Consider the following 26634-nt stretch of genomic DNA (forward strand, 5'->3'; position numbering starts at 1 on the left):
AGATCGGGGGGACCTTAGGAACATACCTGAGGTCGAATTGTGTTTCTCACCCTAACGGTTCTCTCACTGTCACCCAAAAGCAAATGACATTGTGGGGCAGGCTTCATTTTGGGCCTACTGTTCTAATGGTCGCTGTGCTTAGATCGAGCAAGCTACGGTCAAGCGGGATATCTCGTTGAACTCGGCACGGCCTTGGGATTATGTTTATGCCATTGCCTGCTCTCTGTGTCTTTAAACACCGCGCTTTGTCACTCCATCCTTGCTGTGTGTGTGTGAGAGAGCTTTTATTTGACATCTGTTGGGAGAAATGACTGATTTTACAGTTCAGGAGGGTTGCCTAATCACACATATGAAGTTTTGAAAAGATCTGACCTTTTTAACCCTTGGATACAGCCACTATGACACCATTTAAGGCACTTCCTGTTGGCACAGGAAGCTATAAATAAACTCATATCCTCATTGGGGTATGCCTTTACAGAATCCTGAGTTTTAAGTCTTTACGTTAAGAACTGAGTTATTTACGGAGGGTTTAGTGAGTGTGTGTTATTTCAGAAAATCATAGAAAATCACAGAAATCTCGCAGAGCTCCGCAGCACTCTTTAAAAATATTCGTATGAACACCCTGCAACTGGATCTGTAACTGTTGAAAAAAAACACCTATATTTGAACATCACAAATCTGTCATTGTACGATTTCTCTTAAATGACGATAGATAAAAGGCTGATTTTTTTGTTATTGACACCGGAGGCTCCTTGACTTTGACGTGAAGTGAAAAAACAATTTCTCTATTTTCATTTTGGACCATTAATCCCAGAAAAATGGCCATAACTCAAAAACCGTTGAGGCCTAGATGCCATCTTGTTCGGGGCCAACTGCCCATTATGCCAAACCTATGCTCATCAAGTTTCGGCTTCGAAATATTTTCAGTTTTCGAGATAAGGCCCGTCGTGATTCGTGATGTTTTGTCAAATTGCAGTATGATTGCTTATGCCCTCTTGTGGGATTTTCCGGGATAGCGGAAAAATGACCAAAATTTGATTATTTTATAAAACGAAAACCGAATGTCCGACAAAGTTCATTTGATGACTTCCCGGTAGGTCTGGCCCTGCCGCTCGCCCCGACGCCGTCCCCGAATTTAACAAATGTTTTCGGACGTCTAGTAAGGGATGGTACATTTGCAATATGGACTTTCTCTCTAACCATACAAAAAATGTCGAAATGTTCCCTTAACCTCTTGAAACTCTAGGGGCGCAATTTCATTTTTGGATGAAAAACGTTCCCGTTTTAAACAAGATATTTTGTCACAAAAAGATGCTCGACTATGCATATAATTGATAGCTTTGGAAAGAAAACACTCTGAATTTACGATATTCTCTGTGGGTGCCCTAGAACGGGAGCTACAGGCAAAACCAAGATGAAACGGCAACCAGGAAACCAACAGGATTTTTGAGGCTCCGTTTTCCATTGTCTCCTTATATGGCTGTGAATGCGAGAGGAATGAGCCTGCCCTTTCTGTCGTTTCCCCAAGGTGTCTGCAGCATTGTGACGTATTTGTAGGCATATCATTGGAAGATTGACCATAAGAGACTACATTTTCCAGGTGTCCGCCCGGTGTCCTCCTTCGAAATTGGTGCGTCTTTTTCAGCTGCTGGTATTTTTCCATGCGATTCTGAGAAGAAAGCAGGCTTCCACGAACTGCATATCAATGAAGAGATATGTGAAAAAACACCTTGAGGATTGATTCCAAACAACGTTTGCCATGTTTCGGTCGATATTATGGAGTTAATTCGGAAAAAGTTTGACGTTTTGGTGACTGAATTTTCGGTTCGTTTCGGTAGCCAAATGTGATGTACAAAACGGAGCAATTTCTCCTACACAAAGATTCTTTGCTATGTAACTGAGAGTCTCCTCATTGAAAACATCCGAAGCTCTTCAAAGGTAAATGATTTTATTTATCTGATTTTTGTGAAAATGTTGCGTGCTAAATGCTACTCAAAATGCTAAGCTAGCTTAGCATACTCTTACACAAATTAGTGATTTGCTATGGTTCAAAAGCATATTTTGAAAATCTGAGATGACAGTGTTGTTAAGAAAAGGCTAAGCTTGAGAGCAGGCGCATTATTTTCATTTTATTTGCGATTTTCAGAAATCGTTAACGTTGCATTATGCTAATGAGCATGAGGCTTTATTCACGATCCCGGATCCGGGATGGGGAGTATCAAGAGTTAAGTTATGTCATGCCATTGGAGGAGTGGGTGAGTGACTGACTTCTTTCCCTCCTATCTTTTTTCGGAGCACTCTCGTTTGAGTTTGCCAGAGCACAACTAAGGAATTTACAAATGCGCAACACCTGCTGAATATGACAATAAATGTATACAAAAAAAGTTATAGTTAGTCAAGAAAGCACTAGATAACATGTAAACAGCCTAACCAGCTCTGCTACAGCCAGTAAAATGGTCAGAGTGAGGTGTTCTCTAATTTGTGTCTGGAAGTAGCTAGCTAGCAAGCTAGGCAAATTTAACCAGTCAGCTTGGGTGCTTGGTTGGGACAAGCATGCATTGGCAGGCAAGCTGCAGAAGGACGAGGACGCTACAATTCCCCATGGTTCATCAGTACACTTTTTAGAGCCTACTCGCTGAAAATGTTTGAGAGGGTTTATCTAATGTTCCTTCTTTAGATTTCAGCTCATCTTGCTCTGGCTAGCATTAGTTTTTTAACTTCTTGATGTGTGTAACTGCGGGAGAGAGAGCCTAACTATTCATGGTTGCTTGATCAATAGTACTGTAAAGTTCCCAAATGTAAGAGGACTCCCATGGTGTTAACACATTTGCAGAAATCCTTTCAGGTGTATTTTGTGACTATTGTCAAATGAGTTCTAATTATCTAAAGTTGTGCTATTGCAACTGCCTGTAAACACACAGTCCAGTTCAAAGTGAATGATGGCAGGGCTGTGTGGCAAACGGCTTGTTTGTATAAAGGCCTACTCTAGATCTAATATGCTATAGCTCACCAGTCTCTGTTGACTCCGGTCCTAGACAAAACAGTTTTATTTACTGCAGTGTCTAAAGCCTTTTGTGACTAGGGGGCAGTATTTTCATTTTTGGAAAAATAGCGTTCCCATAGTAAATGGGATATTTTGTCAGGACAAGATGCTAGAATATGCATATAGAAAACACTCTAAAGTTTCCAAAACTGTAAAAATATTGTCTGTGAGTATAACAGAACTGATGTTGCAGGCGAAAGCCTGAGAAAAATCCAATCCGGAAGTGCCTCATGTTTTGAAAGCGCTGCATTCCAATGCATCCCTATTGAGCAGTGAATGGGCTATCAACCAGATTACTCTTTCTCCGTATTCCCCAAGGTGTCTGCAGCATTGTGACGTAGTTTTACGCATTTATCATGAAGAATATCCGTAAGCGGCTACATTGCGCAAGTGGACACCTGATGGCTACCAGAGTGACTCTCGCGTAAAATACAGAGGTAGCCATTATTCCAATCGGTCCTGCTGAAAAACGAATTGTCCCGGTGGATATATTATCGAATAGATATTAGAAAAACACCATGTTTCTGTCGATATTATGGAGCTAATTTGGAATATTTTTCAGCGTTTTCGTGACTGCAATTTCCGGGCAATTTCTCAGCCAAACGTGAAGAACAAACGGAGCTATTTTGCCTACAAAAATAATGTTTTTGGAAAAAAGGAACATTTGCTATCTAACTGGGAGTCTCGTGAGTGAAAACATCCAAAGCTCATCAAAGGTAAACAATTTAATTTGATTGCTTTTCTGATTTCCGTGACCAAGTTACCTGCTGATAGCTGGACTGTCTGCTATGCTAGGCTATCGATAAACTTACACAAATGCTTGTCTAGCTTTGGCTGTAAAGCATATTTTGAAAATCTGAGATGACAGGGTGATTAACAAAAGGCTAAGCTGTGTCTCAATGTATTTCATTTGTGATTTTCATGAATAGGAATATTTTCTAGGAATATTTATGTCCGTTGCGTTATGCTAATTAGTGTCAGTCGATGATTACGCTCCCGCATGCGGGATGGGGAGTCACTAGAGGTTTGTCCAAACGCCACGTTCTCACTCTATATTGCTATAGAATTTTCACGTTCCTTACTATAAATAATTCGCACACATTCTAAGAATTTATGAAAACGTGAAAATGACCATTTTCTTCTTGGGGGGTGTACATGAACAGATTTTTTAATCAAATTTCATGTTGCTAAAATGCTGTTAGTTCCACTTAAAATGTGTTTTTCACAAACACAAGTTATTTTCAAAGAGATGGCTAACAACAGCAAGTGTTATAAAAACTAAAATCATTTGAAACTTAACTTCTTGTTTAAATGTATTCTTGAAAAGGGATAAGCTAACAAAATAGCAACAATATCCTCTTTCATAACACCCGCTTCAGCCACTAAAAAGTAGTCGACAACAAAAACTAGCTAGCTAAACTGTGGGAAAACTTCTGCTCGCTATTGCTCAGTGACTTGTTGACCTTCAAGAAGGCAAAAGCTTCCATGCATTTTGTAAAAACGGTCCCATCCATTAGGTCAAACTGTGATCGTTTGTTCCACTGTCACTCCAAAGTTTTGCCCTAATACTGTTTTTTTTGGCAGATGACCTTCATCTAGATTCTGTTGGCCTAGCCAATGGCTGACTTACCTAGCAAGATGTATCTCCCAGAAACCAGCAAAGAAAAATAATCCTGATTGGATATTATTTTCTCTTCGGTGTTAACGCTTTCCTTTCCAACAAAAACTGAAGAGATTAAATCAGAACAGCATTGAAAATAATAATATAATGATCATTATTATTATACTATTGTAATCATTATTTTAGCTTTCTCTGAAAGTGTAGAAGGCCCATTGTTCCCCACTGTGTTTGGGTTAGTAATAATTTTTTCACTATTTTGAAATCCTAAAGAGTCCATATGTTATTAACATTTAGAACTCTTATTATGGTGGTGATTTGACAAAATTACAATCATGGTCTTGAATTTGACATTTTGTTAGTCTCGGTCTTGATTCGGTCTCAATTTGCTCCGGTCTTGGTCTTGAATCGGTCTCGCTTTAGTTGGTCTCGAACACAACACTGGCTGTTCTGTATAATCAGTGGAATGTAAAAGGAATTCATAACTTATGTAACCTGGCAAAATTAGTTGAATGAAATTACTTTCTTACTATATGTGAGGTGTAACTATTGAGCCTAGTCTTCTCTCTACAGGGCTTCTAGGTTAGCTGAAGGTTAAAAACGTCTTATGGTTGGGGGGGGCAGTACTGAGTAGCTTGGATGAATAAGGTGCCCAAAGTAAACGGCCTGCTTCTCAGTCTAAGTTGCTAATATATGCATATTATTATTAGTATTGGAAAGAAAACACTCTGAAGTTTCTAAAACTGTTGGAATGATGTCTGTGAGTATAACAGAACTCATATGGCAGGCAAAAACCTGAGGAGAAATCAAAACAGGAAGTGAGAAATCTGAGGTTGGTATGTATTCAGCACATTTTTCATTAAAATCCCCTTGAGATATTAATGATGTTGCACTTCCTAGGGCTTCCACTAGATGTCAACTGTCTATATAAATTTGAATGAGGCTTCTACTGTGTTGTGGGACTGAATGACAGCAGAATGAATCAGGTGTCTGGCAGTCAGCCATTTTCTGGGCACACGCATTTCACATGATAGCGACCTGCGTTCCATGGCTCCTGAAGACACAAAGGAATACTCTGGTTGGAACTTTAATGAAGATCAATGATAAAAACTTCCTAATGATTGATTCTGTACTTAGTTTGAAATGTTTCTTTGCCCTTTAATATAACTATACGTTTTTGTCCGATGTAACGCTGACCAGAACCAGCGTTTGGATATGTATACCAAACGCTCTAACAAAAGTAGCTAATTAAACATAAATAACGGACATTATCGAACAAATCAAGCATTTATTGTGGACCTGGGATTCCTGGGAGTGCATTCTGATGAAGATCATCAAAGGTGAGGGAATATTTAGCATGTAATTTATGGTTTATGTTGACTACACAACATGGCGGATATCTGTTTGGGTTGTTTTGGTCTCTGAGCTCCGTACTCAGATTATACCATGGTGTGCTTTGTCCTTTTTTTGACATCGGACACAGCGGTTGCATTAAGGAGTGTATCTATTCCGTGCATAATAGTTGTATCTTTTATCAATGTTTATTAGGAGTATTTCTGTAAATTGATGTAGCTCTCTGCAAAATCACCTGATGTTTTGGAACTACTAAATGTAACGCGCCAATGTAAATTGAGATTTGTTTGATATAAATATTAACTTTATCGAACAAAAAAATACATGTATTGTGTAACATGAAGTTCTATGAGTGTCATCTGATGAAGATTATCAAAGGTTAGTGATTCATTGTATCTATATTTCTGCTTTTTGTGACTCCTCTCTTTGGCTGGAAAAATGACTGTGTTTTTCTGTGGCTTGGCTCTGACCTAACATAATTTTTTGGTTTGCTTTTGCTCTAAAGCTTTTTTGAAATCGGACACTGTGGTGGGATTAACAAGAAGTGTATCTTTAAAATTGTGTAAAATACTTGTATGTTTGAGTAATTTTAATTATGGGATTTCTGTTGTTTTGAATTTGGCGTCCTGCACTTTCACTGGCTGTTGTCATATCGATCACGTTAGCGGGATCTCAGCCCAAAGAGGTTTTATTAACTTAATATCATCAGTTTTTTTCCAGAATATTAGGTAATTGAAACTGAAACAGCGCATCCCGAATGGAGCCAGCAAACAATGTACCAGGCTAAGCTGTGATTTACAACATGATACCAAAATTTTGGGACGACCAGGAAATGTATTGGTGAATTATATTAATCATGCACTGAACTGCATCCATCTATTCTGACAACAATGTCTTAGTGTACATCATGGAACATTGAGTCAAGTTAAACCTCTTATAAAGTTGGTTTTGTAGCATAAACTGGGAATTTGATCTTTTTTACTGATTCATATCTGAATAGTTTAGGTCACCGGTTACTTTGTGTGCTAAACGTGATATTTTTTTGCAATGGGAAGGAGTAGTTGTACCTTTCGATTGGGAATTGCTTAATGGTTGTGTTTTGTAAAGTTATGATTGGGACCTCCTGGCTTATTTTGCCTGAGCTTATGGACTGCTTATCCTTTATCCACATGCTGCATGTGACTGCTGTCTTTCCATCGGCCCTATGTAATGGTGCCTGGAGAAGTGGGTATAATAACATTTTGCCAAATTTTCTGAATGGCCCACCCAGCAAAGTAAAGGCACCCTGGTGTGAAATATCTAGTTTATGAAAAAGTTTTCCTGTAGATTTTTCCGGTCCTCACTCTCAATCACACTTATTTTAAATAAAAAACGTTTAAAAATATTGTCCACAACAATGCTTAAACCACATCAGTCTGATTGGGTGGGCCTGTCATAGCCTGGCTCCTGGCTCCCCAGCAGGTGGGCCTCTGTCCACCTAGGTCCATCCATGCCTACGCCCCTGATGCAAACAGAGCATGATGACAATTGCGCATCACAAATAGCAGTGGTGTAAAGTACTTAAGTAAAAATACTCTAAAGTACTACTTAAGTCGTTTTTTGGGGTATCTTTACTTTACTATTTATATTTTTGACAACTTTTACTTCACTACATTCCTAAAAGAAAATGGTCTAATTCACACACATATCGAGAGAACGTCGCTGGTCATCCCTACACGTGTTTCATTTGTAATTGATGTCTGAGTGTTGGAGCGTGCCCCCAGGCTATCCGTAATTTAAAGAAACATGAAAATGGTGCCGCCTGGTTTGCTTTATAGAAGGAATTTGAAATGATTTATACTTTTACTTATATAATTATTTTAGCAATGACATTTACTTTTGAAACTTATGTATATTTAAAACTAAATACTTTTAGGCTTTTACTCAAGTAGGATTTTACTGCGTGACTTTCACTTTTATTTGAGTCAGTTTCTATTAATGTATGTTCCTCTTTTACTTTTACTCAAGTATGTAAATTGGGTACTTTTTCCACCACTGACAAATAGCCTACCAATCAACACTTCAGACTAAACCTTTTCATTAGCTGGTTTGCATACCCATTGTTGCATTAGTAAGCATTTTACCGGCTACCAATGTCATTCTTCTCTGAGCTGCTCCATGCCCAAAAAAAGTTAAGAGCTGCACGCTCTTGCTACATGCAGATGATATTCTGCTGAAACTAGGCTGTTTACGCTGCGCACATGTGAATATATTTCACATGCTTTGCAATTGTGGAGGCTTCTAGTGTGCACAATTTCTCTATTGTACCACATCATTGATAAGTCGCATACCTCCACTACACTACTTTGACACGCATCAGTAGGGATTAATAAGTGAGTATATGCAATGCCCACTGAAAGAAAAGTAGGTGTATGGTTTATATCTGCGTATAGCCTCCACTACTTTGTGTTCTACAAAAAGTGCTCTCCCCTACATGAGTGCGCTGTTATTACAGTTGATGTTCATTCAGAATCACAAACCTGTCAGACACTGAAGGCCTATAGGTTTGCCACTGCGCAAACATGTCTATAATAGATATGAAGGCTGTTATCATGCTGTATTCATGTTTGAAGAATATTTGGCCTGGCTGAATGGAATGACCAACACTCAATGTGGTCTTGATACCGGACTCGAGATCGAGACCTGTCTTGAGTATTACAACACTGCCTATAGCTAAACAAACACACACACACACACACTGAACACACTTTCTGAGCAAATAGACTCATACTGCATCAGCAAACAGAGAGCCGAGTCTCCTGACTGCCCTGTTCACAGTCGACTGAAAAACTGACAAAGCCCAGATTAATTTGGCCCTCAGGGGCCCCCGTAGGGATTAATTATCAGATAGTCATTTAGCTGCAAATCTGATAAGCCCTGATACAGGCACAACTCTGCAATTACACTCTGCTAGAGCAGGACGTACACACACACACTCTTTGTAAGAGTGGTATTGGAGTTGGGTCTATAGATTTTTGGCTGGTAATGTTATTCCTGCCTTGCTCCTGCCTCTCCTCTCCACAACAACCACGCTTTATTTACATAGATTGGTTGTTGATTAACACTAATTCTGAGCTGGAATTGTAACTGTGGTTCGTTCTCATTATAACTATAGCTGGCAGATGATAATGTAGTCATTGAAATGATAGGCGGTGTAAACAGTACTAAGAGCTCATATCAGGCTTCATACATTGGCCACACATCCTCTCTCTCTTTCTAAATCTCTCTCACCCTGCTGATAGCGAGCAGGAAGTCCATGCGAGGAGACTTGTCTAGTTTCTTGCGTAGTTTCCAGTAGAGTAGATGTTCCCAGGCAAACACCAATAGACTGAGCCCCATGGCCACCAGTAGCATGTAGAAGACCCCGGCCATGTTATCTATGTCCAGCTTACTACTCATCACCTCGTTCTTCTCATTCTGACAGATGCCTGACAGCCAGACCGTCTCCAAGCGCTGGGTGTCACCTGGGAGAGAGGAGAGGAGAGGGCCATGGTCATAATCCCCTTGAGGAAGGACTGGACTCACAAGTGAATAACTAGTCAGATTCAGCTGCTTTAGCTTTCTTTCAAATAAGGGTAGTCTATTGAGGAACGCATTATTTATGACTTACAAATTGGGGTTAGCAGTGAACAAGAGACGACTTACATAATTCTACCGTATCAGTGTGACCACAGATGGGTAATTGTACTGAAGCTCCTGTTATACTTATATAAGAAACCTTTTCTGTGTCTGTATGTGTGTGTGTGTGTGTGTGTTGTATAGTTTGCATTCCCAACACTGGACTCATGATATCTCTAACACCTCCCTGTGGTTCCTACGATCCTACTGTGATTGCGGATATTAACTCCTACTGTATGAGTGTGTGTGCCCATAATGGTTATCATCCTCACACTTCCCTACTGTGAGGAAGGATATTAACTCTCTCTCTAAGCTTCACCCCTGGTGCTGCTGCACACACTGTCATCAACAAATGGAGAAGTGCCAGCTCTACGGGCTGTGTGGGTGTGTGCGGGTGCGTGCGCGCGCATGTGTTTGCAGTGGCACACCATCTCCCAGGAACTGCAGCAAGGCCAGGTCAATGGGTCGTTTCCATCTGGAATCTTTCTGCAGGGCTATACCATAGCCTGTCGTGGCAAACACTTTCCCAGAGCCGATAGTCACAAGCTTACAGCCCTCATCCTTCCCTGCCATGTAGTTCAACACCGCAGCATCATAGATGAATGCATCCAGCTTCCTATTGAATGATACAAAAAATAATCAGACAGTGATGTAATAAATCTCCAGATTATATTAGGAATGAGTTATAAAGTAGATGCACAGGGAGCCAAATAGAATTCCTTCCAGTAAATGGGACTAAATACAATTTTTGGGTTAATGGACTGTAATTTATTTTGAGGTCATTGGGATGAGGGTTAGAGTTGAGAGCTGGAGGAGAGTTCAGTGTTAAGCGCAGTGCATTTTTCTTACCCTGTCTTGAGGCTGTTGAGGGCATCCTCCACTCCTTTCTGGTTGTATTTGACCATGTGTGCGTGCATGTCAGGGTAGTTACTTCTGATGTTCCTCTCTGTACTGCCGTTAGGGACCGTACCAAAACGGAATGGAGGGTAGTGCTCCTGAGGCTTCTGGAACTGTAGGAAGTGATGAGGAGAGGAGATGCAGTTCAATGAGATCTAATTCAGAGCAGTCCTATTAATTTCAAACTGATTCAAATAAATGCAGTTCCACTCAATTCAATTTAATTTCATTGAATGTCATTCTACCCTTTTCAATTTGAGTAGATTTGATATAATTCAAGGCCATTATTTTTTAATCAATTCAACAGCCATAGATTGCCCGGACCTGCTGTTAGCCCGGACCTGCTGTTTTCGACTCTCTCTCTACCGCACCTGCTGTCTCTAACTCTGAATGATCGGCTATGAAAAGGCAACTGACATTTACTCCTGAGGTGCTGACCTGTTGCACACTCTACAACCACTATGATTATTATTATTTGACCCTGCTGGTCATCTATGAACATTTGAACATCTTGGCCCGGCATAGCCAGAAGACGACTGGCCACCCCTCAGAGCCTGGTTCCTCTCTAGGTTTCTTCCTATGTTCCTGCCTTTCGAGGGAGTTTTTCCTAGCCACCGTGCTTCTACATCTGTATTGCTTGCTGTTTGGGGTTTTAGCCTGGGTTTCTGTATAAGCACTTTGTGACATTGGCTGATTTAAAAAGGACTTCATAAATACATTTGATTGATTGATTGAGTTCAGTCTACCACACTCTAAAAAAGAAAACGCTGCTTTAAAAACAACTCAATTTGGGTAAATATAGGACAGAACACATGTTGGGTTATTTTGACCCAGCAGTTGGGTCATTTAAGAACACATTGCCAGAGCCAGGTTGGGTTGTTGATGCTGCAGTATTTAGCTAAAATGAGAGATGGGTCAAACAAATATCACAACAAATATTATGGCTGAACTCAAATGTGATGGTTGATAAGATACCTGTATTTATGGGAAAGATGTTTGAGGTTATTTTGTTCTTAAATGATATTGTACATTGGAAAGGTAGAGTTATGTCCTTCATGGAGTTATCAGAATTGTACGGGAACATCTGCTCAATACAAGAGTACAACCAATTGATTACAGCATTGCCCCAAAAATGGAGGAGGTGAGTGGCAGCGGGAGGAGGTAGGGAACTGGTCTGTCTGCCAAATATTAAGGATCAAAACTGGCGGAGGAATAAAAATAGCATAAATAGGAAAGTATACTAGTTTCATTTGAGGACCAGGATGTTGACAACTGTGCCAGACAGATTTCAAATTAGTTGGGAAGAGATTTTTGATGTACCGATTCCTTGGGAAAGGGTGCATGAGTTGATATATATAACAACGCAAGACTCAAGACTTTGTGCTTTTCACCTAAAATTATTATATAGAATTCTTGCCACCAACAAAATGTTGAATATTTGAGGCAAAAAATCATTGAAGCTCTGCAGATAATGTTGTGAGGATACAGAATCAATAGACAATTTATTTTGGTATTGCCCTCAGGTAGCCTGTTTCTGGTCTCAGGTTCAGGAATGGCTGAAAATGCATAGCATTGATCTAAAATTAACCCTAGAAATAGTACTGTTGGGAGATCTGGAGAGACTGGGTCAGTCAATTACTAATATACTAATACTCTTAGTAAAAGTATTTATCTTCAACACGCAATCTGTAGTTTCTATTTGATTAGATAGATTGAAATTGTACGTTAAACATCATAGCATCGTTGAAAGATATGTGTTGCGTAGAAACACGAAGTGGGTGGCCAGCAGAGATAGATGGAATGGGCTGAGGGAAGCTGAGGGTTGGTATGTGGAATAGGGTCAAGTGGGAGTGGAGTTGCTGTGTGAGAGAGAGAATGATAAAGAGAAAGGAAATCAAGTCCAAATAAAACATAATAAAAGTACATTTGAATGACACTAAGTGGCAGTGTTTTTACAACTAATGCCAGTTTGCCTGAGTCTGATGCCGTGCAGGTGTTTGTAGATATATACACACACTCTAATTCAAATAAACGCATACAAGAACACACACATACATGTAATAGTGCCAGACATGCACACAAACATATACAGTTGGCATTGCTGTTATGATTTCAGTTGTCCTTGATGTCCTTTGTTTTGTTTATTTTTATTTATTGCAGTGTTGTTTGCTGTTTTCGTCTGTCTTTTCCTTTTTTCTCATTAGTTCATTCTCTTGCTTGTTGGTGCGTTGAGGGGTTCTCGAGGGTGGGGAATGGAATTAATTGTATTTTTAATTTTTATTCTTCCGGGGGGGGGGGGCTGAGGGGGGTTCTCGAATGGTTGAGCGACAGCTATTGGGGAACTGTGGGGGGATCTTGGAGGGTTCCGGTCTCACAAGATTGTGATCATGAAAAAGGAAACTATGACATATAATTTATATCGCTATCAAGCACACGCACCCTCACACATAAGGATGGCTATGTTGCGGAAAGACTGATACATGTTTGATAGTGTCTTGATGCTGTATTGTTTGTCCTTCCTGTTCTAAATACTTTAATGTTACCCCCTCCTTGTGCTTTTTGTAATAAATAATTTTATAAAAATAAAAAATAAAATCAGAGATGGGATTTATTTTTATTACACATTTCAAATATGTATTTTAATCACACTATATATACAAAAGTATGTTGACACCCCTTCAAATTAGTGGATTTGGCTACTTGAGCCACATCTGTTGCTGACAGGAGTATAAAATCAAGCACACAGCCATGAAATCTCCATAGACAAACATTGGCAGTAGAATGGCCTTAATGTCATAGGATGCCACCTTTCCAACAAGTCAGTTTGTCAATTTTTTGCCCTGCTAGAGTTTCCCTGGTCAAATGTAAGTGCTGCTTTTGTAAAATGGAAACATCTAGGAGCAACAATGGCTGAACCACGTAGCTCACCGAAAGGGACCGCTGAAGCGCATAGTGCGTAAAAAACATCTGTCCTCGGTTGCAACACTCACTACCAAAGCGAGGTCCATACAGAAATGGTTTGTAGAACTTGACTGGCCTGCACGAAGCCCTGACCTCAACTCCATCTAACACCTTTGGGATGAACTGGAACGGCGACTGCGAGCCAGGCCTCATCGCCCAAAATCAGTGCCGACCTCACAAATGCTTGTGGCTAAATGGAAGCAAGTTCCTGCAGCAATGTTTCAACATCTAGTAGAAAATCTTCCAGAGGAGTGTAGGCTGTTAAAGCAGCAAAGGGAGACCAACTCCATATTAATGCCCATGATTTTGGAATGAGATGTTCGACGAGCAGGTGTCCACATACTTTTGGTCATATAGTGTACTTCTGAATATTTTGTATTTTGTATTACATTGGTCTGAACAACACTCCAATGTGATATTTCAGAACCCTTGACCTTTTCCACATTTTGTTACATTACAACCTTATTCTGATATTGATTAAATCATTTTTTTCTTCATCAATCTTCACACAATACCCCATATGACAAAGTAAAAACAGGTTTGTGTATTAAAAAAATGTAAGCACAATGTTCAGGGCCATACAATTTGTCCATTGTACAGTATACAGCCTACAATGAACTGTACTACAGTATCCATTCTCAGACTTTCTCCTTCCCACCTTCAACAACCTGTTTGCTCTCTGAACTGGCTTATATTGGTTGTGTCGCATCATTTGAAACAGGTTAAATCTATTTTGAGTGGTTGTGTTCAATAAATTACATATGTTCTCTATTTGTATTTGATTGTTGCCACTTGTGTGTACCAGTATGGATGACATGTCCATTAGAATGCAGAATGTGTTTTAAGAATGAGAATGTGTTTAGAGTTTTGCTGAAAAGTCTAAGTGAGATCTGCAAATTGAGTTTTACCATGTGAAATGGTTTAAGGTATTGACAACAGACTGTGTTTTACCATGTGAAATGGTTTAAGGTATTGACAACAGACGGCATAATTAGCTAAATGAGTCCAGGCAACTGAGAACTTTGTTTAGCCAAATGGGTTTTAGTGTTTTAGCAATTGAGAAAAACTGTAACAGTACTGACTGCTAAATATATTTTGACTGGTTGCAGGCCAATGGTGACTTTAAAACAGTTACAGAGTTTAATGGCTGTGATAGGAGAAAACTGCGGATGGATCAACAACATTGTAGTTACTCCACAATACTATCCTAATTGACAAAATGAAAAGAACAAAGCCTGTACGGAATAAATGTATTCCAAAACATGAATCCTGTTTGCAACAAGGCACTAAAGTAATACTGCAAAAAAATATGGCTAAGCAATTAACTTTTTGTCCTGAATAGAACATTTTATGTTTGGGGCAAATCCAATACAACACATTACTGAGTACCACTCTCCATATTTCCAAGCATAGTGGTGGCTGCATCATGTTATGGGTGTGCTTGCTTCTAACATGTATTGACTCAGGGAGTTGAATACTTATTTAATCAAAATATATTTGTGTTTTAGTTTTCATGATTTGTTTTACAAATGCTAGAATTTTTCTTCCACTTTGACATTAGAGTATTTTGTGTAGACTGTTGACAGAAAATGACAATGAAATCCATTTTAATCCCACTTAGTAATAAAATGTGTAATAAGTCAAGGGTGTGAATACTTTCTGAAGGCACTGTACATGTATTTCAATTAAATACAGTACTTTGAAAAAGTATCTTATATTTTATTTTGATACACTCGTCTTTAGGATATTTTGTAGTTGTATTTTGTAGTTTGTAATTTATGCCCATCCCTGGCTACGATCCACCGGGTCACATCAGAAGACTGGAAGCATGGCTTAGTAGTGGCATGGCTTTAGGTTAGTTATTTTTGGCCACCCGTGAGTGTAAATGTCATCCCAGATCATCTGTTCTGTTGTATTGTCAATATATGTTAAGGTTGAGTACTGACACTTTTGTATTTTAATAAGGCTTCCAAAGTGTATGAGTGCCTTAAATGCTGAGAAGGGTACCACTTTGATATAATGTAATTCATTAAGCAACATTTTAATTTTAACATTTACTCTCACGGGTGGCCTAAAATAACCATCTGAAAGCCACACTCTCAATAGTCTATGCCTTTGAATTACCCAGACATGGGTCATTTTTTACTTTCATGCTGTGTCTTAAAGTCTTATAACTGTAATTTTATTGTCCTAATATAAAATGAATAACATCTTTATTCAAAGACTTTCACACAGGGGTACCAATTCCAATATTTGGAAATGCATAGGTTCTTGATGAACTCATACTGTTATGTACACCTCTTTAAAGCTTGGGGCGGCAGGGTAGCCTAGTAGTTAGAGCGTTGGACTAGTAACCGAAAGGTTGAAAGTTCAAATCCCCAAGCTGACAAGGTACAAATCTGTCATTCTGCCCCTGAACAGGCAGTTAACCCACTGTTCCTAGGCCATCATTGAAAATAAGAATTTGTTCTTAACTAACTTGCCTAGTAAAATACATTTTAAAAAAGCTACAAAACTATCAGCTCAAAATTGTAATGCAATGACAATACCACAGACAAGACAAACCTGACTGACATTTACACTCATGGGTGGCCAAAAATAGCTATCTGAAAGCCACACCCCTACTTAGCCACACCTCCAGTCTTCTGATCTGACCTGCTGGGCCATTGCCAGGGATGGGAATAAATGACAAATTACAATTACAAAATACCGAAAGACCAATGTATCAAAAAAAAAAATACTGTTGCAAGCATTGCATTTAATTAAAAGCCATGTATTTTGTATCTTAAAATACAAAACTAAGTTTGCAAGTAGCCAGCCGATCAGCAACAATATCCTGTGTGGTTGTGGAAACGTCTTACTTGCTTTGCCTGTGATATGTTGTAGTTTGTTTACCTTAGCTGCATGAACTATGGATAATTCTAAATGACTGAAAGCTCGTTAGAATAACTCATCATGCTTTCCAATTGTTTATTTTTACATATACATTTATATTTAGTTAATTTAGCAGATGCTATTATCACACCATAGCACCATCAGACTTCTGATACCAATGTTGATTGAAAGGGTACCACAAAATTGTGAACCGCTATAAAAAAATAATTTTGCAATACAGAAATTACAGCTTTCAAGAGTATCTTGCTACAAATTATATTGTGTTGTTCAGCCCAGTGTAATACAAAATACACAATACTCAGAAGTAATTGGAATATGTATTTCAAATATATGTAACAGACATACTGCCAATCTGGTCATAGCTCAATAACCCAACTAAGTGCCCCAACTGCTGGGTCAAAAATATCTATTTACCCAGAGATGGATTGTTCACGCAGCATTTTTTTGAGTGTAGTACTTCAACTCAGGGCCGTTTGGCCAAGTCAGGTCAGAGTTGAGAGGATTCAGAGTGCAGGATGGATGAAACCTTTGACAGAACCACACAGAACCCAGACGCTCATGAAACTCAATTAAAGTGTAAATAAAAACTCTCCATTATAAGCTGTTAGTATTGACCTTCAGATCCCTGTGAAGATGGATAGACCTCTCTACAATAAGATCCTGTGTGTGTGTGTTCACTGTCTGAAAATAATATAATATTGTCTCAACACATCCCCTGAGGCCCTGGCTTTCTCTCTCTCTCTCTCTGTATCTATTCTCTGTTTATTTGTTTCTCGCTCTCAGACTCTGAAGTGAAGTTTGTCGCTTGCCATTTTCCTCTTCTGTGATTACGCTGAGGAATAACGAGCCAAATGACGAAGAGTGTGTGTGTGTGTGTGTGTGTGTGTGTGTGTGTGTGTGTGTGTGTGTGTGTGTGTGTGTGTGTGTGTGTGTGTGTGTGTGTGTGTGTGTGTGTGTGTGTGTGTGTGTGTGTGTGTGTGTGTGTGTGTGTGTGTGTGTGTGTGTGTGTGTGTGTGTAAATGCTATGGTCTGACAGGGAGAATTGTTGACAGGACGAGCCCAGAGAGGACAGTTATCAGGATTGATGGATGACTCGGGGATTGATTAGTTGTCCTACCTTCTTGTCAGACAGTCCAGACACAGTGTCTATGTACTGCTCCTGGATCATGAAGGCAGCCAGGTTGGCAGTGTAGGAGGCCAGGAAGATGACAGCGAAGAAGGCCCACACCAACACCATGATCTTACTGGTTGTGCCTTTAGGGTTCTCAATGGGGACTGAGTTATTGAACACGATGCCCCACAGTAGCCAAACTGACTTCCCTATGGTGAAGGTAGGACCTCCGGGCGCTGGGGGGGAAGGAGCAGAGATGGGCAGATTTTTATTACATATACACTACCGGTCAAAAGTTTTAGTACACCTACTCATTCAAGGGTTTTTCTTTATTTGTACTATTTTATACATTGTAGAATAATAGTGAAGACATCAAAACTACGCAATAACACATGTGGACTCATGTTGTAACCAAAAAAGTGTTGCACAATCAAAATGTATTTTATATTTGAGATTCTTCAAATAGCCACCCTTTGCCTTGACGACAGCTTTGCACACTCTTGGCATTCTCTCAACAAGATTCACCTGAAATGCTTGTCCAACAGTCTTGAAGGAGTTCCCACATATGCTGAGCACTTGTTGGCTGCTTTTCCTTCATTCTGCTGTCCAACTCATCCCAAACCATCTCAATTTGGTTTAGGTCAGGTGATTGTGGAGGCCAGATCATCTGATGCAGCACTCCATCAATCTCCTTGGTAAAAAATAGCCCTTACACAGCCTGCAGGTGTGTTTTGGGTCATTGTCCTGTTGAAAAACAAATGATAGTCCCACTAAGCCCAAACTAGATGGGATGGTGTATTGCTGCAGAATGCTGCGGTAGCCATGCTGGTTAAGTGTGCCTGATCACCAGCCAAGCACCCCCACACCATACCAACACTCCTCCATGCTTTATGGTGGGAAATACACATGCGGAGATCCTCCGTTCACCCACACAACATCTCACAAAGACATGGCAGTTGGAACCAAAAATCTCCTATTTGGACGAGACCAAACAACAAATTTCCACTGGTCTAATGTCCATTGCTCGAGTTTTTTGGCCCAAGCAAGTCTCTTCTTATTATTGGTGTCCTTTAGTAGTGGTTTCTTTGCAGCAATTCAACCATGAAGGCCTGATTCACACAGTCTCCTCTGAACAGTTGATGTTGAGATGTGTCTGTTACTTGAACTCTGTGAAATATTCATTTGGGCTGCAATTTCTGAGGCTGGTAATGAATGTATCCTCTGCTGCAGAGGTAACTCTGGGTCTTCCATTCCTGTGGCGGTCCTCACGAGAGCCAGTGTCATCATAGAGCTTGATGGTTTTTGCGACTGCACTTGAAGAAACTTTCGAAGTTCTTAACATTTTCCATATTGACTGACCTTCATGTCTTAAAATTAAAGTAATGATGTCATTTCTCTTTGCTTATTAGAGCTGTTCTTGCCATAATATGGACTTGATCTTTTACCAAATATGATTCTTCTGTATACCCCCCTACCCTGTCACAACACAACTTATTGTCTCAAAAACATTAAGAAGGAAAGAATTTCTACAAATTAACTTTTAAGAAGGCACACCTGTTATTTGAAATGAATTCCAGGTGACTACCTCATGAAGCAGGTTGAGATAATGCCAAGACTGTTCAAAGCTGACATCAAGGCAAAGGGTGGCTATTTGAAGAATCTCAAATATATAATATAGTGTTGTTGATGTGTTTCATGAAACATAATCCTTATACGTCCATGTTCCTATACTGTTGATGACAGAATCATGAATTTCCAATTAGCTTATTTCTATAGGCCACTACTAGGCCTTATAGAGAGCTGAAAAGGTCAAACTTATATGGTGTTTCCATTCATAGGTCGTTCCCTAACCCATCACTCTACCCAGCAGCATTAGCGATCCTCTCAGCATTAGCCTAGCCACTGAAAGGTTAGCCATTAGCCTGCCTCCACCTGGTGTGTATCATGTTGTGGAAGACAGCATTAGCCTCTAATTGTGTGTCGTGTTGGGGAACACTGCGCTTGCCGCTAGCCTGCTTCTAGCTGTGTGTCGTGTTGGGGAACACACCCTAAGTCCATCTATCTTGCTCATCTTAGCGGAGCCACATCCATCTCCGTCAGATTAGCCTAGCGACAAACATTAATTAAAACAGGAAGTGACCTTTCAGACAGTGAGACGAGAGCGAGCTTTGGCATCTCGGCATGCTGGAATTGAATAGCCGTCTTCGTTTTGTGTATGGCTATACCCCACAGTCTCCCGGGGACTCTCTGTAGGACATTCTGTTTCATAACCTGTAAAGGCTTCCCCAACAGGTGGCCCGTGGGTCGACTTCCTTCGGTAGGTGATTTTATTTGGCTCCCCAAGTTGTCCGAAATATACAGTACCCGTCAAAAGTTTAGACACACCAACTCATTTCAGGTTTTTTCTTTATTATTACTATTTTATACATTGTAGAATAATAGTGAAGACATCACAACTACGAAATAACACATATGGAATCATGAAGTAACCAAAACAGTGTTAAACAAATCAAAATATATTTTATATTTGAGATTCTTCAAAGTAGCCGCACTTTCCCTTGATGAGAGCTTCGTACACGCTTGGTATTCTCTCAACCAGCTTCATGAGAAAGTCACCTGGAATGCATTGTGCCAGTCAGGCATGCTGTGACAAGGTATGGGTGGTATACAGAAGATAGCCCTGTTTGGTAAAAGATCAAGTCCATATTATGGCAAGAACAGCTCAAATAAGCAAAGAGAAATGACAGTCCACCATTACATGAAGGTCGGCCAATCTGGAACATTTCAAGAACTTTGAAGGTTTCTTCAAGTGCAGTCGCAAAAACCATCAAGCCGAATGATGAAATGGCTCTCATGAGGACCGACCACAGGAAAGGAAGACCCAGAGTTACCTCTGCTGCAGAGGATAAGTTCATTAGAGTTACCAGCCTCAGAAATTGCAGCCCAAATAAATGCTTCACAGAGTTCAAGTAAAAGACGCATCTCAACATCAACTGTTCAGAAGAGACTGTGTGAATCAGGCCTTCATGGCCAAAGTGCTGCAAAGAAACCACCATTAAAGGACATCAATAAGAAGAAGAGACTTGCCTGAGCCATGAAACATGAGCAATGGACATTAAACTGGTGAAATTCTGTCCTTTGGTCTGATGAATCCAAATTTTAGATTTTTGGTTCCAACCGCTGTGTCCTTGTGAGACAAAAAATAAGTGAATTGATGATCTCCGCATGTGTGGTTCCCACCATGAAGCATGAGGTGTGATAGTGTGGGGATGCTTTGCTGGTGACACTGTCAGTGAACTATTTTTAAATCAAGGCACACTTAACCAGCATGGCGACCACAGCATTCTGCAGAAATACGCCATCCCATTTGGTTAGGGCTTAATGGGTGTTTTTCAACAGGAAAATGACCCAAAACACACCTCCAGAATGTGTATGGGCTATTTTACCAAGGACATTGATGGAGTGTTGTATCAGATGGCCTGGCCTCGATTGGTTTGGGATGAGTTGGACAGCAGAGTGAAGGAAGAGCAGCCAACAAGTGCTCCGCATATGTGAGAACTCCTTCAAGACTGGAAAAGCATTCCAGGTGTAGCTGGTTGAGAGAATGCCAAGAGAGTGCAAAGCTGTCATCAAGGCAAAGGGTGTCTACTTTGAAGAATCTCAAATCTAAAATATATTTTGATATGTTTAACAATTTTGGGGGTATTACATGATTCCATGTGTGTTATTTCATAGTTTTGATGTCTTGACTTTTAATCTACAATGCAGAAAATAGTACAAATAAATAAAAACCCTTGAATGAAAAGGTGTGTCCAACCTTCTGACTGGTACTGTCTATATACAGTTGAAGTCAGAAGTTTACATGCACCTGAGGCAAATACATTTAAATTCATTTTTTCACAATTCCTGACATCCAGACAAAAATTCTCTGTCTTAGGTCAGTTAGGATCACCACTTTATTTTAAGAATGTGAAATGTCAGAATACTAGCAGAGAGAAAGATTTATATCAGCATGTATTTCTTTCATCACATTCCCAGCGGGTCAGAAGTTTACATACACTCAATTAGTATTTGGTAGCATTGCCTTTAAAATGTTTAACTTGGGTCAAACGTTTCAGGTAGCCTTCCACAAGCTTCCCACAATACGTTGGGTGAATTTTGGCCCATTCCTCCTGACAGAGCTGGTGTAACTGAGTCAGGTTTGTAGGCCTCCTTGCTCGCACACGCTTTTTCAGTTCTGCCCACACATTTTCTAGAGGATTAAGGTCTTCCAATGTTGTAGCAAAATGACTTAAGGACAACAAAGTCAAGGTATTAGATTGGCCATCACAAAGCCCTGACCTCAATCCTCTAGAAAATTTGTGGCAGAACTGAAAAGGCGTGTGCGGGCAAGGAGGCCTACAAACCTGACTCAGTTACACCAGCTCTGTCAGGAGGAATGGGCCAAAATCCACCCAACTTATTGTGGATAGCTTGTGGAAGGCTACCCGAAACGTTTGACCCAAGTTAAAAACTTTAAAGGCAACTGAGTTTGAACCTGGGTCTCCTGTGTTAGCCCTCTGAGCTAAATCCAGGCTAGCAGACAGGTTTGTCTCAACTCACCTTTGGCACTGACCAAGCTTCGGTTGTACCCGACAGGACTGAAGTACTCAAACACAAATACAGTCACAGCGACCACGGTCAGGCACATTACAAACATCATCACCCACACCGCTGGGCTATAGGGCTCTAGTGGAGAGGATGAGAGTCAAGGATGGGAGGGAGGGAGGGCAAAAGAGAGAACGAGAGAGAGACATCTTTCTTTTCAGGTATTTTGGACTGGCCAATAATGGCTAACATTGTCTTCTGCATAGTCTCTAAAGAAGAATTAACAGTAATCATGGGATTCTTAATCCATTCTTTTGGTTGTCGTGTTAGCTTTTGTATTGCCAGGCTCAAACAAGGTAATTATACATACAGTGGGGCAAAAAAGTATTTAGTCAGCCACCAATTGTGCAAGTTCTCCCACTTAAAAAGATGAGAGAGGCCTGTAATTTTCATCATAGGTACACTTCAACTATGACAGACAAAATGAGAAAAAAAATCCAGAAAATCACATTGTAGGATTTTTAAATTAATTTATTTGCAAATTATGGTGGAAAATAAGTATTTGGTCACCTACAAACAAACACGATTTCTGCCTCTCACAGACCTGTAACTTCTTCTTTAAGAGGCTCCTCTGTCCTCCACTCGTTACATGTATTAATGGCACCTGTTTGAACTTGTTATCAGTATAAAAGACACCTGTCCACAACCTCAAACAGTCACACTCCAAACTCCACTATGGACAAGACCAAAGAGCTGTCAAAGGACACCAGAAACAAAATTGTAGACCTGCACCAGGCTGGGAAGATTGAATCTGCAATAGGTAAGCAGCTTGGTTTGAAGAAATCAACTGTGGGAGCAATTATTAGGAAATGGAAGACATACAAGACCACTGATAATCTCCCTCGATCTGGGGCTCCACGCAAGATCTCACCCCGTGGGGTCAAAATGATCACAAGAACGGTGAGCAAAAATCCCAGAACCACACGGGGGGACCAAGTGAATGACCTGCAAAGAGCTGGGACCAAAGTAACAAAGCCTACCATCAGTAACACACTACGCCGCCAGGGACTCAAATCCTGCAGTGCCAGACGTGTCCCCCTGCTTAAGCCAGTACATGTCCAGGCCCGTCTGAAGTTTGCAAGAGAGCATTTGGATGATCCAGAAGAAGATTGGGAGAATGTCATATGGTCAGATGAAACCAAAATATAACTTTTTGGTAAAAACCCAACTCATCGTGTTTGGAGGACAAAGAATGCTGAGTTGCATCCAAAGAACACCATACCCACTGTGAAGCATGGGGGTGGAAACATCATGCTTTGGGGCTGTTTTTCTGCAAAGGGACCAGGACGACTGATCCGTGTAAAGGAAAGAATGAATGGGGCCATGTATCGTGAGATTTTGAGTGAAAACCTCCTTCCATCAGCAAGGGCATTGAAGATGAAACGTGTCTGGGTCTTTCAGCATAACAATGATCCCAAACACACTGCCCGGGCAACGAATGAGTGGCTTCGTAAGAAGCTTTTCAAGGTCCTGAGTGGCCGAGCCAGTCTCCAGATCTCAACCCCATAGAAAATCTTTGGAGGGAGTTGAAAGTCTGTGTTGCCCAGCAACAGCCCCAAAACATCACTGCTCTAGAGGAGATCTGCATGGAGGAATGGGCCAAAATACCAGCAACAGTGTGTGAAAACCTTGTGAAGACTGACAGAAAACGTTTGCCCTCTGTCATTGCCAACAAAGGGTATATAACAAAGTATTGAGATAAACTTTTGTTATTGACCAAATACTTATTTTCCACCTTAATTTGCAAATAAATTAATTAAAAATCCTACAATGTGATTTTCTGGATTTTTTTTCTCGTTTTGTCTGTAATAGTTGAAGTGTACCTATGATGAAAATTACAGGCCTCTCTCATCTTTTTAAGTGGGAGAACTTGCACAATTGGTGGCTGACTAAATACTTTTTTGCCCCACTGTAATTTGAAGATCAGGGAGAGAAGAGGCAGAGATAAAAAATAATTAATTTTAACATGGGAAAATATCCAGCAACTTGTTTTCATTTTGATTTTGTTGTTTCAGGGTTTATGTGGGATTTAGTCATATCTGCGGGATAAAACTTTAATCTAAAGTTTCCTAAAGAAGAAAAAACAGACCACTGAGACAGAACTCAGTAAAGTAGGCCACACACACGTTTGTGCTCACTGAGCGTTGCCATGGGAGCTAGCGGTCCTGCTGCATCCATGGGGAGAGGCATCATAGCCGACAAAACAGGTAAATTACTCTTAGGCACACATCTAGGATAATCTTGTCTTCCACATATCCTAATGATAGCTATTGGAGTAATTAAACTAAACTGACCTCAGATCAAATTATATTTACATTATCTAAAGTCAATCAATTAATCAATTCTACTATCTCACCAAGGAAGGCGGAGGGGGAGACAGTCCCATTGCTACGGGCAACCATGACGCTGATGCCCGTCTCAACGAAGGGCACGGAGAAGTCAATGATCTCAGAACGCTCCTCATTTATGGTGAGAGAGCCTATGGCCATGTCTGCTTTCCTATAGAACACCTGGGAGAGGGGAGGGTGAGGAATGAGACAGGGTGAGGAAAAGAGAGTGTCAGGTTGATACATGTACATCTTTACATTAACGTGCAGTTCAGAAAGTTAAGACCCTTTCACATTGTGTTACGTTACAGCCTTATTCTAAAATGTATTAAATAAAAAATGTCCTCATCAATCTACACACAATATCCCATAACGACAAAGCGAAAACTGGTTGATAGAAATGTTGGCTAATTTCTTAAAAATAAAAACAGAAATACCTCATTTACATAAGTATTCAGACCCTTTGCTATGAGACTCGAAATTGAGCTCAGGTGCATCCAGGTTCCATTGATCATCCATGAGATGTTTCTACAACTTGATTGGAGTCCACCTGTGGTAAATTTAATTGATTGTACATGATTTGGAAAGGCACACACTTGACTATATAAGGTCCCACAGTTGACAGTGCATGTCAGAGCAAAAACCAAACCATAAGGTCGAAGGAATTGTCAGCAGAGCTCTGAGACAGGATTGTATCTAGGCACAGATCTGGGGAAGGGTACCAAAACATGTCTGCAGCATTGAAGGTCCCCTAGAAAACAGTGGCCTCCATCATTCTTAAATGGAAGAAGTTTGGAACCACCAAGACTCTTCCTAGAGCTGGCCGCCCGGCCAAACTGAGCAATCGGGGAAGAAGGGCCTTGGTCGGGGAGGTGGCAAAGAACCTGATGGTCACTCTGACAGAGCTCCAGAGTTCCTCTGTGGAGATGGGAGAACCTTCCAGAAGGACAACCATCTCTGCAGCACTCTACCAATCAGGCCTTTATGGTAGAGTGGCCAGACAGAAGCCACTCCTCAGTAAAAGGCACATGACAGGTCGCTTGGAGTAAAGGACTCTCTCTACTGTAAAGGACTCTCAGATAATGAGAAACAAGATTCTCTGGTCTGATGAAACCAAGATTGAACTCTTTTACTGATTGCCAAGCATCACCTCTGGAGGAAACCTGGCACTATCCCTACAGTGAAGCATGGTGGTGGCAGCATCATGCTGTGGGGATGTTTTTCAGTGGCAGGGACTGGGAGGCCAGTTAGGATCGAGGGAAAGATGAATGGAGCAATGTACAAAGAGTTCCTTGATGAAAACCTGCCGCAGAGCGCTCAGGACCTCAGACTGGGGCGAAGGTTCACCTTCCAACGGGACAACAACCCTAAGCACACAGCCAACAGAACGCAGGACTGGCTTGGGGACAAGTCTCTGAATTTCCTTAAGTGGTCCAGCCAGACCCTGGACTTGAACCAAGATTGAACATCTCTGTAGAGACCTGAAAATAGCTGTGCAGTGACCTAACAGAGCTTGAGAGGATCTGCAGAGAAACTAATTATGGGGTATTGTGTGTAGATTGAGGGAACAAAACAATTGAATCATTTTCAGAAGAAGGCTGTAACGTAACAAAATGTGGAAAAAGTCAAGGGGTCTGAATACTTTCCGAATGCGCTGTATATAACAATTGCACACTATGGTATTTTTCTCTAGAATTACCTCAAAAAAACACATACAAAGTATTGAGCCTCTGGGCAGAGGAATGCAGGCAGTGATGTTCTCATGAGGAACACCTGTTAAGGCGTCCGCCTTAGGATGCAACTGTGTTTGATGTGTGTGTTTTGCATCTTCAGCACCATATGTGCATGTCCTCATACACCATTGCCTAGTTAAAATGCACCATCAAAGAGATAGGCAGAGCTACTGTACACCTACCCAGGTTACCACTGCCACTGACCACTGCCTCTTTTTCTCTCCTGCTCCCATGGAACACACAGCACATAGTTGGGAGTTGGAGCACTGTAGCTATTTATGGAGAAGCTAGTTTATATTCCAATTGTTATCATTCTGGGATTTTAAACAGCAGCATTCCAAGCTACTGGTACACCTCTCGAGCCTCTATGCTACCCACCACCTCTGCCCGAG

The 26634-nt window shown here is 40.6% G+C and overlaps 1 protein-coding gene across 1 annotated transcript in view; it reads right to left on the minus strand.

Moving 5' to 3' along the window:
- Window positions 1-26634, minus strand: part of LOC135524934 (glutamate receptor ionotropic, NMDA 2C-like) — a 64666-nt gene that overhangs the window by 4668 nt on the left and 33364 nt on the right. The window contains exons 7-12 of the mRNA XM_064952770.1: window positions 24539-24692; window positions 22138-22263; window positions 17542-17771; window positions 10521-10681; window positions 10100-10287; window positions 9285-9517 (exon numbers count right to left, since the gene is read on the minus strand). Coding sequence (XP_064808842.1) covers window positions 9285-9517; window positions 10100-10287; window positions 10521-10681; window positions 17542-17771; window positions 22138-22263; window positions 24539-24692 — 1092 coding nt within the window. The remainder of the gene's footprint in view (window positions 1-9284; window positions 9518-10099; window positions 10288-10520; window positions 10682-17541; window positions 17772-22137; window positions 22264-24538; window positions 24693-26634) is intronic.

This window comes from Oncorhynchus masou, chromosome 31 (genome assembly GCF_036934945.1).
Source record: "Oncorhynchus masou masou isolate Uvic2021 chromosome 31, UVic_Omas_1.1, whole genome shotgun sequence".
NCBI classification, from domain to species: Eukaryota; Metazoa; Chordata; class Actinopteri; order Salmoniformes; family Salmonidae; genus Oncorhynchus; species Oncorhynchus masou.